General features: G+C 37.4%; 1 protein-coding gene across 23 annotated transcripts in view; it reads right to left on the bottom strand.

Annotated features, from left to right (window-relative positions):
* The window catches only part of MIPOL1 (mirror-image polydactyly 1), a 176,240-nt gene that overhangs the window by 49,521 nt on the left and 107,325 nt on the right, over positions 1-19,394 (bottom strand). For all 23 annotated transcript variants that reach the window (XM_048950008.1, XM_048950006.1, XM_048950005.1 and 20 more), the window contains one exon: positions 2,702-2,796. In XM_048950008.1, coding sequence (XP_048805965.1) covers positions 2,702-2,796 — 95 coding nt within the window. The remainder of the gene's footprint in view (positions 1-2,701; positions 2,797-19,394) is intronic.

Raw genomic sequence — 19,394 nt, 5'->3', positions numbered from 1 at the left:
AAACTGCCAGTCCCAGAGCTTTTGAGTGAAGTATTTTAGGTTGTTTTTTTTTTTTTTTAATTTGGAAAAATATATAGGTACTTCACTACATAGAAATATAGTCCTTATTCACAGTCATGCTGTTGTATCTGATATGTGAAAAAATAATCAGTATGCAACAGCATATGTCTATGCCAGCATTTTATATGTAGCAGAAGTACACTTCTGAAGCATTATTGAAATAGAAGGAAATTGATTATAGAAACGGGTAGTCCACAACTGAAAACTATGCAAATGAAATACTTATGATGACATTCAAATAACAGAAATATGTGAGAAAGTGGCAGTGGGATTAACACTCCCACACAGTTCAAAACTGATTATTTGGATATAGCCTCTTTCGGTCACTGATGATCTATGATTTGCATTAATCCCTAGCTTAAAGAGCATTGTGGTGAAACAATTACCCTAGTAAGCTAGAAACTCTACACAGTTCCTAACTGTTATGCAAATTTTCATTTCTGATAAGCGTTTTCAGGTTACTTTCCAGAAAATTCAACTTTCCTTATGAGACATGACATAGGAACAATATAGGAGGAGTAAACAGAAGTGGTGAACTTGCTCAACTTTACTGTGAGCCAACTTCCTCTCCCTTCTCTATGTGAATTAGATTCCTCCACCTTTTCTTTTCCCTCATTTTTATTTGTCATTCTCTTCAAAGAAGATTGTAATAGTACTGGGACCTGGTCTCTCTTAAAAAAAAAAGTCAGAATTCATATGAAAAGCAGTGTTTCATGATGTATTCCCGCAGAGTTCATTTTCATTTTAATTTTGGTTTGGATCTTGCAAATCCTGCTCCTATTTTTCTCAAAACTTCTCTTCAAGCCAGCAGTCTTCTAGCAGTTTCTACTTCATCAGACAAGGTTACTCTGAACTTGGTATCAAGACCATTGTTGGAAATAGCCAACATATGAAACAGAGAATAAGTTTTCACTCATTTGAGATGGCCTGAGAAAATGCATTGCTTTGCTATTTATGGTTTTTATGATCAATCCCATGTTGGTCTGATACTCTTTTCTTCATCTGTCTTATTTGGTATGAGAACTACTCAGTGACTCCCTAAGGACAGTGACAAAAGAGAGAAAATAATTTTTGATGTTCTGAATTATCTTACAACTTGAATAAGTAAGTAATGAAAAAACATTCTTGCCCCAAAGGATATTCAGGTGACTACTGTCACAACTTATAAGTAAATCTTGTAGAAGATCATAATCAAATTTACAATGAAATTCTGCTTGTTCAAGAGCCAAAAGATAATAACGTGCTACATTCTAATGGTGACTCCTGCAAGCCATTATTATTTTCTGAGATTTAAGTTATTTACAAGACTAAATTGCAGCTGCTGTCTACCGCACTTGTTAAATATATTACAGCAAGCCTGAGACTATCTCAACAGTCAAAAGTCAACGAAACATCCCCTACGATGTTCAGATCAACACAAGCAAAGTCTTTATTTCTAAAATATCAATATAAAAATTGCATTTTTCTTTTAAAATTATTCTACAAATCCCATTTAAGTGAGTAATAAGGGCACTATAATAAATTCTTTCTAGCTCGGTAAATCATACCATAATTTGTGCACACACTAAATGCTGACCAAATTCATTAAAAGCAATAATCACAAATTGCTTGGGGTTTCTATTCACTATTAACAGGTTTTAAATAAATGCCTGTGAGATTTAGGAACAGAAGTTGTTTTTGAAACTTCCCTCCTAGGTTTTAATAAACTTAATGAGAAGGGGAAACTCTAAAAACCTCTGGAAACCCAAGTATTTTTCACTTGTAAATGCTGAAACACTGAAAACACAGTTCTGCAACTGCTTTTTTTTTTTTTTTTTAGTTATAACTAACTAGTTCCCTTTATTTCCAATGAACGTAATATTCACACTACATTTATTATTTACCTCTGCAGCCCACATCCCTCATCACAGACATTCAGCCTTCAGATTCACAATTTTCTGCTGTGTTGATGCCAATTCTCCTGCTTCTAACCTGCTGGCAGCTCTGTATCCCCTCTCACATAGGAGGTCAGGATGAAATGAGAGCTGTAACCCAACATCACTCCATAAAACAACCTAACTCCTTCACTGGACCACACAGAGCTCTTCCTTAGGGATTACCATCCACTGATCCATGCAAACGTTCAGTGCAGCCCACCTAAATTAATGAGAGAATGGCTATTTCTCTTATTCTATGTACTGCTACAGAACATAAGGAATTAAAACACATACATGATGTTGGGAGTTAGAAAACAGGCTTTAAAAATTACTGATTATTTTAAAATCTATGTTGAAAAGGTTATGCATGTATGCGCAAACAGAGAAAAAATAAGCGTTTATGACTACTGGTTCTTTTACCCTGGTATTTTTAAGCGAATGAATCATTATTAGACAGGTTTTTCATTCTTATGAGAATTAACTGCCAGCAACCTTCCCCTTCTCTTAGATGAAACTAATACAATATTTAGGTTACAAGAGAAGGACTTCTATTTCAAAGAGGTGGTTGGCGAGCAACAAAGCAGAAATGCAGCTTTGATTCATTGATGTATTCACATTTCCAACAAATACCTACTTGATAAAGCTATTTCCTTACTTAGAGTCAGACACCATACAGAAAATTTCCCCTATGAGTCACTGACTTGTTTTGGTATTAATTATTTTACCTGTAATGTACATGCAATCTCTGGATTTCTTCTTCTAACTTTCTGCACTGCTGAAGAGTGGCTTCTTTTTCTTGTTGCAGGGCTATCAGTTCTGCCTGCAGAATGGTAAGCAAAGGAGAAACAATTTATTCAGAATATCTGTATCTCTTTGAAAACATTGCAATCTTTTATGCATTCATTTCAGCCATGTTTTATTGTAAGACAAGTACTTGGTTATACTATTCCATAACACTGCCTGTGCCATTTTTAGAAAAAAATATTTCTTGTAGCATTATAACTGTTTCTAATTCCTTTTCACAGCAGGATGATGTTTTGAAAGGTTCCCTTTGCATACACAGTAAACTTTTTGAATGGGTGAGGTTTACCATACTTAGTTGAGCCAAGTTTCTTGAGAAACACGTCATAGTTATATAACATTCTCGCTGCAAAATTCTGTAAGCGACATACTCTATAGTGAGTGAAACAAAGCACTCAATCTTCAGCTACTGATGTGCACCTCTTGGTCAGCATGTGGCCATGTTGCAGCTCCTGCCCTAAGAGCCACCTGACGCTCCTGGTGAAGTCTGAGACAGGCAGTGCTGGATTGCTCCAGGAGCTGGCTGCATTCCCATCCAGAACCTGGTTTATGGTGGGGCGAGGGACTCCCTGAGCAGCCACTGCCATCTCCCACCTGTGCATCGTCCCGGATGTTCCCCTGCCTTTGTTTGCTGGCGTGGAGCTGAGCAGCCTGTGACTCACAGCCATGGTGGAGATTGCAGTGCGCGGCTGGTAGGTCAGGAAGGCAGCCAGCCCCAACATGGCGCTACGGGTAGCGAGGAGGAAGGAGAAATAGCACTCATGCATATTTAATAAGGCTTTACAGCTTAATCACCATTAATTTTAAAATGTCCAATTTCAATAGCACTGCAGAACTCCCTTGAGGGCCCAGATACCATATAAATTACCTGATAATCATTGGATGATTAATTGTTGTAACAACAAATAAGACTGGGCTTGCACAGCAATTCCTTGACACATGAGCCTGAGCATTGGGCTGGTTTCCAATGTTTCTAATTCATGGTGTAAGTTATTAGCTGTACAAATTGTAGAGCTTCAAACCAAGGGGTACGTGTGAGAGAAATGCTGAGGTGAATTCTGCCAACTTCTCAGGACAGTGTTGCGGAACAGTTTCTTGGTAAATTAAAGACTTGTTACATGAGCTACGAACACACGAAGGGAATGATAGAGAATTCAGCTCTGAGCTCTGCCAGACTCACTGCATAATCATCAGCAACTCAGTCTGTGCCTCAGTCTCTTGAAACAAGACTCATGCTTGCTTCTGTTTCCTGCTTGTCTGTTAAGACTGCAAGTCTTCAAGGCAGGTGTTTTACTGTTTACTGTCAACTCCCAGTCATCTATAGACAATTTATCCTGCTGGCTGATTAATCATGTCCTGGATACATGGCTCACTACTGGCAGATTTTACTGAGCACTGCTCTGCGCAAATGCAGCCACACAGCCAGTCAGCACTGTGCTGACCAGAGGATCATGCTGTACCCAGGGCTTTGTGTCACTGGGGTTCAGGACCCACTGCTGCAGCTGCTCCTGTAACAGACATACATAAAATTTTAACAGAGGGCTCCCTGGAGAATAAAAACAAACTTTCTTACAATATAGAGCATTCCTGCAGCTTGAAAGGCAAAAAGCGTTAATGTTTAACCTTCAAGTGACAGTAGTATAGAGCTTCTGATATCAAAAACAATGTACTGGATGCTGGCAAGCCCTAACTCTGCCAGCAAGAGGTTAAAATCCTCTGCAGGTGAGCTGCTTGCCTGGTGCTGCTTGCTGCCTTGCAAGCAGAACGCACAGAACACAGGAATGTCAGCCAAACCAAGCTATTTTCTATAATTATACTGTACTGTAGGTGAAACAACATTCTTAAAAATTGGAAAACATGCTTGAATCAAAGTAGGTGGTTTGTTCTAGAGGCCAATAATTAAAATCCTTGCCAATTTTCAGTGTACTGTGAAGTGTGATTGAAATGGGAGACTGGAAGGAAATGTTTGCAGCTGACACACCTACTCACAGGGAGATTAACGGCTAGTCTCTTTGGAGAACTATCATAAAAAATACATCTCATGTTCCACTCACTTTTCAGGACAAAAGTCAGAAGGCATTGGAGTCTGAAGACTCTTATTTATGTCCATTTTCATCAGAAAAACCATACTGTTTTGACTGGGTTCTCATCTGACTTACACCAGCAAAATTAACAGTAGAATCAGGTGCTCTGGATTAAAAATTAAAAAATAAAGCAATACCAAAAAACAGCTAAAAAATCTCAAGGGAAGAAAATAAGGCAACCCTGAGTGGGTTGATACTAGGGAGCTACACGAAATCAATCAAAATTCCAGCCCAGGTGTCTTGGTGCATGGTACGCCACCATGCAACAAAATGGCCATCATTCACAGCCTGAAGAGTGGTAAACACAAACAAATGACTGAAGTATCCTTACTAGGAGGAGGAAAGCAGAACAACACACATAACGATGTTATGCTAACTGCTAACTACAACAATGTCGCTTGCACAACTATAAAATATTTGAAGACTTCTATAATGTACATTGAAATCCATCCACAGTGTACATGGCAGAAGTCCTATATGACCTCACCTCCAGTAATAACAATAGCTTTATGGGAACTTTTAAACAAAATATTATTTCTTTGGAAAATGTCACAATGTGGATATCAGAACTTCTCACTGAAATGTATCAGTTTTGATTATTATTATTATTTTGAAAGTAGGGGAAAGAAGGAGCGTTGACAACCAAAAGAATTACACCCATATTCCTCTGGTGGAGGTTTTCCCCAAAAAGACTCACTTAGTGGTGAAGTTGGTCACCACCTTGGTATATGGGATGCTCTCAGTGAAGTTTCCGTTAAACTCTGAAACGGTATTTGGATATGGTCTCTTTCTCAGAACTTTTGTTTGACTGCAAATTCTAAAGCTTTCACATACGGTTTAATGTGGATAGATCCTTCTCTCTTTGCCTCCCAGCCCAATTTCTGTCAAAAGAAAAACAATACCCTTATTTCTACACTTATCCCATTTTGCATTTTAATAGTTACTTGTAGAAAAACTGTATTTTCAAATTAAATTAGATCTAAAAGTTAGTTGCTACATATTGAAACATAAAATAGCCATGTCTTGAATAAGAAAATGCCATTATTGATCTCATTGTTGTTGCTTTTATTTGAAAATATTTAAAGCACAATCCTATGTGCAAACTAAAGCAATGGAAAAGAGAGTTGTTATCCTTTTCCTACTCCCCTACGGCAAACACAAGCATCCTAAACCCTAATCTAATTTGAAACTTGTTATATGTAAGCTGACACAGATCTAAAGCTTCTGATACGGTGCCACATGGAAAATTATTAATTAAAAAAAATGTAGAATGTGTATGTTGTCAGAGTTCCTATGGATGGCAGATGACTTTTACAGTGTTTTTCTGCAGCCAACAGAAGGAAAAAATGTTCAATGACCCCGAGTAGAAAAACTGAATAGTATGATTGTCTTACTGATGGTTTTTTCTCCTCATGCACTTATAGAGAGCATTTATATTTTCACCTTCATATATTTACAGACAGAATATAAATTTTCTTCATTATGTGGGCTAAACATAGCTTCTTCCATTATGTCTCAGTCGGTAGGCTCTCCAGTTCCTCAGTCTTTCCAAATCTATCTCTCATGCATGCACTGGTAACAGTGCTACTTAACTCCAATGGACACACTTCACCTGACAAGTTCTTGCACTCCTTTTGCTCACAGCCACCATCCTATATCAACTGTCTGCCTGCCCACTGGTACAATCCAGCTAATAGTAAAAATTCTTGGTGCCACTGAACATCATCCACTGTTTTTTTTTTTTCTCCAGTACTTGAGGTCATTCCAATCATTCTGCATGACAGCCTGGACTTTATATTAATAACACCTCTTAGCTCTACAGCATCAAGCTATTTCACTAGTACACTTCTGCTCTTCATACCAAATGTTACTAATGAAAACATTAAAAAAAATTGGTTCAGCACCAACTGGTGAGAAACTATGTAGAAACTTCACAGTAGAAATCCTTGGACTTTAACACTACTCCTTTCAAAGCTGTTTGCTGTTGCCTTTCTGCTGACTAGTTCCTTATTGCCTTTGAATAATCTCTCACCACCTTCATGGGTGCATGATATTTTGCAGATGGAGCACAACTTGCCCATCCTTCCAAACAAGAGATGCTAGCTGAACCCAGTTAATAGCAAGCAGGATTTCCTATACTAAGCTTGTGGCTGCTTGTAAAGCATACACAAGCTCCATCTTTTTAATTAATAATTTTCCATGTGGTACCAGATCAGAAACTCTACTTTTTTGTCAGCTTATACATAACAAGTTTCCCTGTCTAAATAACCACTATCGTGTCTAAGAATACTTGCATGAATTCATGTGAGTGAACAATGTTCTTCAATCTACTGTTGCTTTAAGTATTTTCCTTCCAAATTTACTGAAGACTCAAAATAAATACTAACTGGTGTATAACTGCCAGGATTACTTTTTGTTTGTTTGTTTTCTAAACGTAGGTGCTTCCTCAGCTAACTGTCAAATCATATCACACAGAACCTCATAGGATTTATTAAATAACTTTACTAACATTTCTGCAATTTTAGTTAGGAGCTCTTTTGGAATTTTGGATAGAGGCAACCATTATCCCAATATGAGCACAATAACTTACTCAACAGCAGTGATAAACTCAATTTCCATACCTTCAGTTCTCTTAACCCTTTTCCTAATATTTAACATCATCATTTCTCACTGCTGATAGAAAAACAAAGATCAAGCAGTTTTGGATCTAATACAGATTATCCTTGATGTCTGTGCCATTCTTAGAATGGTAGCACATTTCCTCTTTCCTTGTTCTCATTTTGGTCATTTCACTATTGTTTAACTCCCTTTCTACGGGCCAATTTAGCTTAACCTCCTGCAATCTCTATTAATTCTTGTATCTTCTATTTTCTATGATTTAACTTTGTTGGTTAATAAGTTCTCCTTTTTGTAGATGCTCAGTTTATTCTTATCAAGATCATAATTCAGCCAATTAGAACTGACCCTCTTTCCTCCAAACATTTTTCCCTGGTTTAATGGATAGAGTTATTAATGGGTAGGTATTACCTGAATTAGTAATGGCTGCTAGCAACTGCTTTCTTTCAACTGATCTGGGATACTCCTCTGGAGTACAGGAAGGCTAGATAATAAGTCTCAACAGTCATTTCTGCAATTTATGGGCTCAATCATTTATATTTGTTAGAGCTGTGTAATGAGGAGAGATGACAGCAAAGTGTCATTCTGTTCCTTTGGTCTTATGCTACCTGGGGTCTGAAATGGAAACTAGACGTAAGTGGTCAACTGAGAATTACCCAATTTCTCCTGGGGACAGAATTATGTTTCTGGTGATATTAGTTGGCTAGGGAAGCAGTAAAAGGTCAGTTGTGTTCTTACAGCAGCAGGAGATGGTTAGGGCAGGAAAGATTTCTTTCACTTTGAATTAGAATGAGTAAGGAAAAAAAATTTTAAAGAAATTAAAAATATTAAGGCTTATTTATATTTTACACTTTATATTTTACATCTCCAGTCAATAACAGTAACACGTACTGCATGATAGAGCAGGTCATGTTGTGACACATTATGACATCCAACTTCTAACCATTCTGTTATTTTTACATTAGCAGCTGCTACTTAGTGCAGATTACAACATCTCATCTTGTTTTCTATTTCAAAATGTCAACACATCAAATTTTTCCCAGACAGAAGCAGATGATACTTTGATCTGGAAAAGAATATGAGCACTTGTCTTATTAATTAGGGGATCAGAGGTTTTCAGGGTCAAGAACAAGACTCCAGCTAACAGGAAGGATCTGAAAATGGCTGACTCCCTACTAACAGCTAAGTGATCACCTTCCTTTTTAACTCACAGCATTCGCGTGTCAAACCATTTCATTACAATGCAAACAGGGGACAGTTTGACCTAGAACATTAGATAAAATATTGCAACGTGTGTTTAAGTAGCAGCTGGTTTGGGTGATTTTAAAAATGAAAAGTAAAAATTGGAACTGAACGATGATAGATGTTACAAATTATTGATGTGCCACGTAATATGTAACTAAAGAAAAATTCCAAATTTAAAACAAATTAAAACTTGAAAATGCAGATGCAAATTTTCACAAAATAATCATGAAAATTCTGGGAGATGAACTGAGATGAAAAAGCTTGGAGTGCTAACTGAAAATTTTAGAAATTCAAGAAAGTTTAGTTTTTCAACACATCATTCTCTAATGGAAATAGTTTTTATTAAGTTACATTAACTTGGACTAAATTAAGGAGCTGTAATACTGTTTTCTGACAGATCTGTGTTGTTCTGGAGGATCAGTACAGTTAGAAAATTACCCTAAAGAACCAACTGAGGACTGTTTGCGCACATGAATTCTGGAGTAAAGTCAGTGGTAGTGAGAACCAACTACTGATTTCCCAGCACCCTGCCACACTCACACCCAGGTGAACATTCCCTTTGGGCACAAGGGAATGAGATCTCACAGCAAACATGACCTTTATGAATTAGCATCAGGACCAATTAATAATACTAAGATATTACTCCACCATTTAATGTTATTGTTGGTCAAACTAAGTATAAGATTCTGTCTTCATCACAACAAAAACTCCCAGTAAGAATACATGATCATGTTCTAAGAATATTGCTTGCATGGTCACTAATCCTGAGAGGTGCCATTGCAGTTTTGAATGATAGGAACAAGCCATAACAAATATTATGCAGATTGTGCAATCAGAAAAAAAAAAAATATTACCAAAGAACTTCTTACTGTTGTGTCAAGGAAAATAAAAGGATCCAATAACACCTTTTACTAGACTACGCACACACCTGGTTCATTAAATTACAAGGAGAACAAACTTAGTATCTATGAACTATCCTGATGGAAAAAACATTTGAATCATTATGTCTGAAAGGTGGATATCTCATTCTTGTACTGCAGTCACATCACACTGCTGCAGGAGAATTTAACAAGCAGTGTAATCTTTTACCTAGTGATGTGTCCACATTAGCACATATTAGACAGATTCAGTACGTTATCACATTATACAAGAAAAATCCTATATGAAATGTCAATTATATTTTTTAATGAGAATTTGCTTACCTAAACTTAGGTACTACATTTATGCAAATTTCCTCACCATTCACATATTATTTTGTAATACTTTCTATCTTTTTTCTTAGCAATATACAGCATACCGAAATTGCAGGAAGTATTACCTGTTCAGAGGACAATCCTACACACATGGTGAGTCTCTAAGACTAACACCCGGAACTACTTTACTGTACAGAATGATTCACAGTGAGGAAGATTAATTGGAAAGTCTGCCCGTGAGGTTGACCCCAAACTGTAATTGACTTCATGGGGTCAAGACTTCATTTATGGTTTCCATTCATTGGAGTGAAACGCTACAGAACACAGAGATACCATCATAGATATCTATTCCATGCTTATGGAGAACAACTATGGATACTGCAAAGTCTGAAAACTTCCAAGCATGACAGCACCAGAAATATACATTCATAGCTGCATTAGACTTTGCACGCAATGTCATGTACAGGGACACAGATTTTTTGGCAGGAGATATTTAAATAAGAACACAAGATGGAGGGAATTTAAAATACCAAGTAGCTGAGACTCCATATGCAAGGTATAGGTAGATGCTTGTCTTGCTATTAAACTATGATGCACACAGTGAGAATAAAATCAAAAGAAATTACCAAGAAGCCTTCATCTTAAAACAGGGGCAAATAGCCATTCACAACAGTTATATTTGCAAGGTATCTATGGCTTTAGAATTAACTTATAGAAAAATGCAAATTTAAAAAATTACAGTAAATTCCTTTACTTCCCAGATTAAAGAATGCCTTCAGCTCTGGGCATGTGGAAAGGGCACATTTCTCTACGATCTGTAATTCAGGTTTGGCCATAGTAACATCACATACTTTGTTTCTGATCTAAAAATACAGTTTCAAATAATGGAGAGACACGACTAATACAGAAAAACTTGAATTTAACCACATTGCTTTGGGTAAGGTGTGTCTAAAGTAGAAAATATTTTCTGTAGAATTTAAAATATTCTGGTTATCTGAGGAAGCCTTCTTATGCCCCATTCATGGCTGCTTAGGTAACTGGACTAGAAAACACACATATCCCTTTCAAAGACAGAGAGAATTATCAAATGTAAGTTTAAAACAAAAAGGAAAAAATCTCTTTAATCTGCTTTAATAACAGGCATCTTTCTTTCAACTCTGAGAGATCTCACTTGCTTCACGTGCACCATGAAGACTATTACACTTTATAGCAATCTTTACCAGCAGTCTCCTTAGAGGAAATCAAGGAGGAAATGACCATGTAGACTGCAATAAGCTCAATAGTCTGCAAGCAGCTCTCCAGGTTGTCTACTGGCAGGCTGCTATGGGAAAGCTTCAAATGTCAGTACCCATGATAAACCCGTTGTCCACATAAATGACTCGAGCCTATCAAGTCAATATCTGCTACAAACAGTAAGTCATCATCACAGGATCCAAAAGGTAGTGTTGTAATGTTGTCTCAGAAGCTTTACAATAACAAAGCCCCTATTCAATAAAAAGCACATTCCCCTCAGCCCCAGAAGTGTCCTATCCAGTTTGGGGCGGAACTGTGCTGGCAGAAGAACAGAAGAAAGTTCATATTACACCTAGACACATTTTAGGTGAGCTGCAGGCAGAACCAGTGTGTACTTTCAGTACTCAGTCTGCTACATTTTCAGGCCCTGCTAACAAAACCTGAGCACAGCAGCACCCCTCTATTACTAAACAGAACCATCCAGGAACCATTTTCTGCTTTGAGACCTTCTGGCATGGCTTGGGTTTACACACCAAAACTTCTTCTGCCAACCTCCAAAAAGCAGGGCTGCCATTACCAGGTTGTCTAAGGGAACAGGCCCTGGTATACTATTATCTTTCAAAGGCTTTGTCTGGGATTCCAGGTTAAAACCATGCCAGGGAGCTTTCTAACAAAAAGCATAGATGATTGTGTAACATTCTGCAAATCCCTGTCCTGATCCTATTTTAGTTACTACAGTAGACACAAAAAGTCTTGGCAACTAACAGGGACTCAAACTTAGACAAGCTTGATAAGCCTTATATTTGAATTTGATTGATAAATTACTTCTCTCTCCTGGTAGGTAGATGAGGCACTCCTGATTATCAGGTCTCACCTGCAGCTCCAGAGATATAGCAGTAATTCTTGCTCCTATTTCACTACCTAGACTTTATTGCAGACTCCACCTTACAGTAAAGTTCTTGTCTTTGACCTATGACCAGCTATTGACCATGCCCTTCCAGAACAATTTGGACTTGGTTATCCTTTGGTTTCTGCATTGAGACATTCACTTACTAGAGCTCCCTATCCTTGATTTCAGCTTGACAGCAGGTCCTTAGTGAGACATTGACATTTCACAAATCCCTCTTCCATAAGAAAATATGTACATTGAAATCATCCATGCCTCATTAAAGTGACAGAAAAAAACACACGAGGCAGTAACTTGAGTGAAAAAGCAGTTGACAATTTACGCTCAAAGGCTCATAACTGGTGCCAAGTGACATTATATCCCAAATTGTAACCTATGCAAGGAGACAGTGACTGTTACCTCTTGACAGAAAGTACTTTTGCAGGAGGCAGCAGTCAGAATCTGACTGCTACAATCAAACTATGAAACTTCCACAAAGGCCATGAGTCTGTACAGGATCATAAAAATGAACTGTCCCACTGGCTACATTCTGACCGTGTCTGCCCATACTTCTTGCAAGATTTGGAATGAAAGTTAAGAAAAAGCTTGAAGTAGTATTTACTACTTCACCTTAGTCTTCATTTCTGGAAAAAAAACCTACTAGGAGGAGTACACCCTCAAATTTATCTGGTATTTTCATACATACAACACAGAATCAACACGCTAAGTTTGACAGAACAGGTAAACTTAAGAAAAGAATAAATAATTACTGAATAAATGTTTCTGTTATGAAATGTAGGTATAAGAAAGAAAAAAAGTGACCATACGTCCCACACAGACATGTACAGACTTTAAGTAACCCAGACATTCTTAAATTGACTTTGAATCTGGCAAGTCTGTTAATATTCCTCCTTTGATATCTGAAGTTCTCATCAGATTAGCTAGAGGAGCAATTTGGGATCTTTCTCCAGCTGTATCAGTTTTGTGGCTAGCTCTTCTGGGCAAAAGCTGCATGCCTTCTCCTGAGGCCGACGACAGCCTTTATTACCTTGAGCCGCAAATGCATCTGGGATGGCTGTGAATTGCTGATTCACTGTGAGCAAGACACCACCATGTCTCCTGTGATGAGGGGATCCTCAAGAGGCACTTTAAAAGAGCTTCAATATCTGCATAGTTCTTGGCGTATAAAAGGGATCAGATATTCTAAATCTGAGTACCTGGTACTGATTTAGATCATATTTATACAGAACAAGTCCTTGAATCTTTTTTTCCCCCATATTCTTACTGCAGTGTTTTTCAAAAAAGTAGAACTTCAAGTCAGGAATTTAAATTATATTAACAAAGGCAAATATAGACGTTTCTGAGAACATACATATACATTCAAGTCTTATAGGAACCACTGATCTGCTGGAAAAAATGCAGGAGAGAATTCAATAGATAGCACTTTCCCATGGAAATAGCAGGGGACAGACATCTCCACAGATTGTTATGAATTCTATACTTTTGGATGAGATCTTTTAATGTAGGTAAGTTACATTCAATCAGAACTCAAAAGCTTGAGACAAAAGATGTCTGATCCTTTCTACTAAACGAATCTATTTACTACATTTTATATGAGGTAATTATGCTTGTCATTATTGCATGTCTATTTGATTTGATTCTATCAAATCTTTGCCTCAGGCAAAAGCATTCATTTCATTTTCTACTGAAGTTTAGGTGCACAGTTGCAAAACACTTCTAAAATTCTGTCACAGTTCACTCAGACTCAACCACATTTCACCTGGAAAAAAAAAAGGGGCTCCTGAATATCTTACAATACTTGAAATAATTTGAGGAAGGAAAATGGAAGGGAAGGAGAAGCGTATGCGTCATCTGCAGTCATGTTCTTTAAAATCATGGTTGGCAAAATAAAACAAAATAACCCAGAGAAAAAAAAACATTTCAAATGCTTTAACTATCAAATTCTGCAGCAATTTTCCATGATATAATGTAATGCAGAAGGTATATTTGTCCTATATTATCTGTGCAAGGCAAACGAGACCATTTCAATCACCACAGATTGTGATGTACAGAAATTATGTTCCAGTGAAACCAGACAGCAAACACTTCTCTGTTACTGTCCTACAACTAGAATTTCAACCAATTCTTTTGTTTTCACTTGTTCAAAGCATATCTTACACTTTTTCACTGCACCTACTATACATTTCTTAACTTGAACACCTGTTGAACTAAACTTGTCTTGCCAGAATACTTTTAATTATGCAATCTGTATTCTGTCAATGGCAAGCACTTAGGTAGAATTTCTTATATACCTTTCAACATACCCAGAAGACAATTAAAGAACTCAATGTACAAAAATATTTGCCAACTGAAATGCTAGTGCAGCAAGTTTAATCAAGTGATCTTGACTAACTTTTAGCAAAGAATCACAATTTTTCATCATCAGTTTAGCCACTTTAAACGCTATGTCTTAGAAAATTGTATAGACTCAGTCATTTTCACAGTCTGCAATACATGCCTGACTTGCATAATACTCCAGGCAATCGTTCCATTAATACTTGAACACTTTCTTTTCATGTGCAGTGTGATGAATGCCAAATTTGTCTTTAGCTTTTAAGAAAATTTAGTTTTGCACAGAAAGTCCTGACCCATTGAAGCCAACAGAAGTTTGCTATTGACTTCAATGGGATTAACGTTTCCCTGTGTTTGTATATACATGCATTCTATTTAGTGCTGAATATTCCAGTTATATGTGTGCTGTATACAAGGCTAACCCACAGAATAAACCTAGCCAAGAGCAATGTCTTTGACTGTATTGCTGATCAATACTACAAATGTAGATATGTACGCAAACATTGTGTAGAACTCTCTCCAGTTTGGTGTGGATACAATGGTGACATTTATGAAGGGTTATGTACCAGTTGATATTAACTTTTAAGCTGACAAATATAGTAGGTTTCATCTGTGCCACCGGGTTTGTGAAACATCTTAACAGCAGTGATAAAATTTTTCAAAGAGGCACCACTTTTAGAATGAAGAAACCTTTTTTGTGGAAGGTTGCAAGGCTGTTACATTCATACAGAGATGGAAAAACCCATTTCTTTCTTTTGGGAGCTGCTGGATTGGCAGCCCTATTCCTAGGCATACTGTTGCAGATTGTAGCTGTTGTATGAAACTCCACAAAATGCTTTTGATCCATTTTATCTTGCAACTTAGCAAAGAAACGTTGCAGTAAGAAACACCAACAAAGACCTGAAAAACTTAAGCTCTGGATTACCATATTGTGTTCTGCTGCCATTCAATGTGTCAGACAAAGGCAGCGGTGTTCAAAGTAGAAAAAGAGACTCGTCAAAGACAGTGCAAAGCACAGAGTAAATAATATTCCTCCACATCCCTACTCTTTCATAGATTTGTTGTTAAAAGAGTTGCAGCAATTAGGCTTTTGTTAATTACCAGCTGTTGAAACAGATGTGTTGACTGTCCTTATTAGCCAACAGCTGGGACAGGAGAACAATTGATGCTCTCTAAAACCAACAGCCAGCTGCTTTGCAGTAATTATCTCCAATTGATAATACAGGTGATAAAGGCAGCAAAAAGGTTATGAGCTTCAATAACCAAGGTGCTGTTATTGAATATCACTGGATTTTTCTGTTTAATTTTAGAAAATGAATAGAACAGTAAGTTGCTGCAGGCTGCTTTGCCTGCTTTTTGTCTGCACCATGTCAAGGTCAAGCAACATGCAAGTAGCAGGGGAAATACAAACAGAAAAGAACCACAACTTTTTTTCTAACCCTCTTGCTATGTTTCAAATATCTTGATGATCTTCAAGGAGTGCATTCTCTTTCAGGTGCCATTATCATTAGCTCAATTTCCCTCTTTCCTTGCACTCAATTTTACAAGAAATGACTTTTTGGAATGTGTAAAATGGTTAACTGTACCTACTGAAAAATTTTATTGTACAATATGTAATAAGATATGATACACAAATGCTTAAAGAGGGAGCTATCCCTCTTGAAAATTAGGCTGTAGTCTTAGGCGTGCTGTCAATTCTTAAACAAATTTACTTCACTTCTTGGAATTTGGTTTCAGTACTGCTAGCTGGGAGAACTATATTTATCTTGATTGATTGCTTTGTAATTGATGATTTTAACATGCTATTGAAATGCAAAGTAATGCTTGTATAACATTACTGTAACAGGAAAAAAAATTACACACTTTTCTAGTATCAATATATGTCAAAGTTTATAAAATGAATAGTTATTTTAGCACTGAGCCAGACTTCCTCGAGTGGGAGTCACAAGTGTAATTGCTAGTATCTAAATGAAGTGTATCAAGATAGGTAGTTGGATAGTTTCTACTTACTTTTGTTCCTGCTTTGATTTATATTTCCTCATCTCCATATCCTATTAAAGTGCATTTAAAAAAAAAAAAAGCAAAGCAGGGATTTTAAACCATTTCTATTAGCTGCTCAGTTCATCTCAGGCCAACAAAAGCCATGACTACAAGAACTACAACCATTTCTATTCACTAATTAGTCGGCACTTAAAGACACTGCCTTATGAAAACAAGGATTAAAACTGGTTGAATACTCTCCCTTTCATAGACCTCCCTCATGTCTCTGCTGGGTCATCGTAAGCAGCTTGTTCTCTGGACTTTAAGTAGGGAAGCTTGACAATCAGCTCTGGGCTCATCAGTAGGCAATGGACAATTAACAGAAGCTACCAACATTTTAACAGACATATAAAGAAGCCAACTGGCAAAAAAGTTTCAGCCAGAGAGATGAGTAAAAGTATATCACACTGCTATGGAAGTGATGTTTTAAGAGAGACACATAGAAGGATATTGGTATATAATTTAGAAATAAAGGAAAGCAACTGTACTTCAGTGTTTCCACTTCAGACTCAAGAGAAAAAAACCACATATCATTACAGCAACAAAATTAGAATGCATCCTTGTACACAAAATCTTACATCTATTAGCAGCATGCTGTAAAAACAAATAGTTGCCGATTCAGAGCCTAGTTGGGTTTTTTACTCCAGAAGAATGCTAAAGTGGGAAAAGGAAAGAGGATGGAATGATTTTAAGCAATGGCTTCACATTTGTGTTTCATTCCTTCCTTCTCTCTCCAGCTGCTCCCCTCTGTTCTTACAACGCATTTAGGCCATTGCACTGGGTTTTCCCCTGGAGAACAAAAATTGGCTCTGCTTTTTCCTTGTTATCCATTAATGAGCTATGAGGGCTGGTAGAGGGGGGAAAGGGGGAATATGGTTAAGTTTTGGTCTTGTTTTGCTGTGGTCAATCAATGAAAAGTTAACATTTGGACTGTGCCAGCTGGGAACTCTTCAGAGTGATGGGCAGACCCTCTGCCTCAGGAAGAGATCTGAAGAGGGATTTATAAGCTATATGAAAAGGTATTAACTACAATCAGGATAGAAGCAAGAAAATTCTTCTGAACTAGTGACCTGCAGGGGTTTTCATGGCAGAATCACCACAAAGCAAGAAGAAACTATCCTGTAAGAAAAAAAACAACACCAAAACTGTAGTGGATGTTGTTCTACCACAGCCAAGACATTCCAAAATCTTTCAAATTGCATGTGTGTGGTGAGGCGCTCAGATGCCCAAACCCTGCAGCTGGGTGACCCATTCCAGCCTGCAAGCTGATCATAAGGGACACTACTGTGCGTGTGGCACAACCTCAGTCCCGGTACCAACAGCAGAGCACGGCAGGGTGTGTGCTGTTTGGCCTCGGCCATTCTGTCAGGGAACTAAAAGCACCTGGACTTTGGTCTCAGGTTTTGCAACAGTCACAGTCCCGCAATGCACAGCATGACTGGATTCCCTACATAATTACAGTTACACTTCCCATCCAAGAAACAGGCCTGCAAAGATCTGAATTAACAAATAAAGCAGGCACACTCTGTCTCCTAACAGTCTCAAACTCCACTATGCCAGACCACAGCAAATCTGTCCCATTTAACTCAATCCTATACATTTTTCACCTGGTGGAACAAAGCCTAGAATGCATGGTCTGGAACCAACCCACAGCACGTTTCCTTTTGCATTTTGCTTTCATTTAAAACGTCTATAAACAGCCAGGCTGTTCTGTACGAAAAAAGTTAAACCTGAAGACTGCTGCCTGAAACACCTTTTCAGCTATCTCACAAAATCTAAGTGTGACAACCAAGCTCCCAAGAAAATTCACCTGGCAACAGCTGCATTGAAACAAAGTTACTGCAGCAACAAATAACGTCAGACTGTTAATAATTGACAGGAGAAGAATGAAAAGGTGAGTAAGGGATAAAGAGGACAAAGGAAAGATTTTAGTATATACTTCTGCTGGTAAGTAATCAATCAAAATTAAGATTGAACGAGTCAGTACAAACGTTACTGTTAAAGCTGAAGTGAGTTTGGTATCTGGGGCTCCTGAGCAGGGTTTGCAAAACTCCCTTTTCTGGAACATGATTTGCAAAATTTGACAAACAAATCCCTCGCTGATTTGAATTTACTTTTATGCAATTCCCCCAAGAAACTAAAGCAAATGCAGGAACAGTAGCTTCTAATATTTACTGCATGCAGGAAAAGTGTTGCTTGATCCCTGGTTCTACAGGTTGCGGCAGGAGTTATTAATGCGGTGATAATGAATGAGCTTCATGATTTACATAATCTAACAAAAGACCACTCCCCTTCGAGGGAGGAACTACATCCTAGTGACACTGTTTAGAAGAAGCTGTTTCGGATGACTAAATTATCAACGGCCTCGGGTGAAATGAAATACTGTATGAACGTCTGTGGCTATTATGGTCAGAGGTCAAAACAGTAGGAAAAACTTAACAGAATATGAAGTTAAATATTAAGAAATCAAGATTTGTTTCTTCAAATCACTCACTTTTTTTTTTTCTTCTGTATTTCATAATATGACTGAATTTACATTTTTGTAAGGAAGAGTGTAAGTTATCAGTTTCATTTATGGCAGCATTGCTCTCCTCAGAATCCTGGCAGATGGTAAAATGTTATTGTTTTCAATAAAAGATATCCCCTAAACTCAGTTCAACTATCAAAGTTAATAAAATGAATGATCTATACACTGAAATCAAATACCCCAAAAGACTGTACTCACAAAATTAAGGAATGTCCAAGTTCAGGACCCCAAAATAGTGTTTTTTCAGATAATCACTTGTGAAGATACATTGAAATCCTATCATTTCATCCCATGGAAATCCTGGACCTGGAGGGGATGCAAAGTACTGTCAAATTCATACCAAGTCTTAAGGATATATTACCAGCAGCTGAACGGAGAAGCCATTAACAGGTCATGGTTTTTCAAAACATCAAATAAAGTCTTTAGCAAAGAGTTAGACAT

Source organism: Lagopus muta, chromosome 6 (assembly GCF_023343835.1).
Source record: "Lagopus muta isolate bLagMut1 chromosome 6, bLagMut1 primary, whole genome shotgun sequence".
In the NCBI taxonomy this organism is placed as follows: domain Eukaryota; kingdom Metazoa; phylum Chordata; class Aves; order Galliformes; family Phasianidae; genus Lagopus; species Lagopus muta.
Note: the sequence above shows the minus strand (reverse complement) of the source record. Positions and strands in the feature narration are given on the sequence as shown.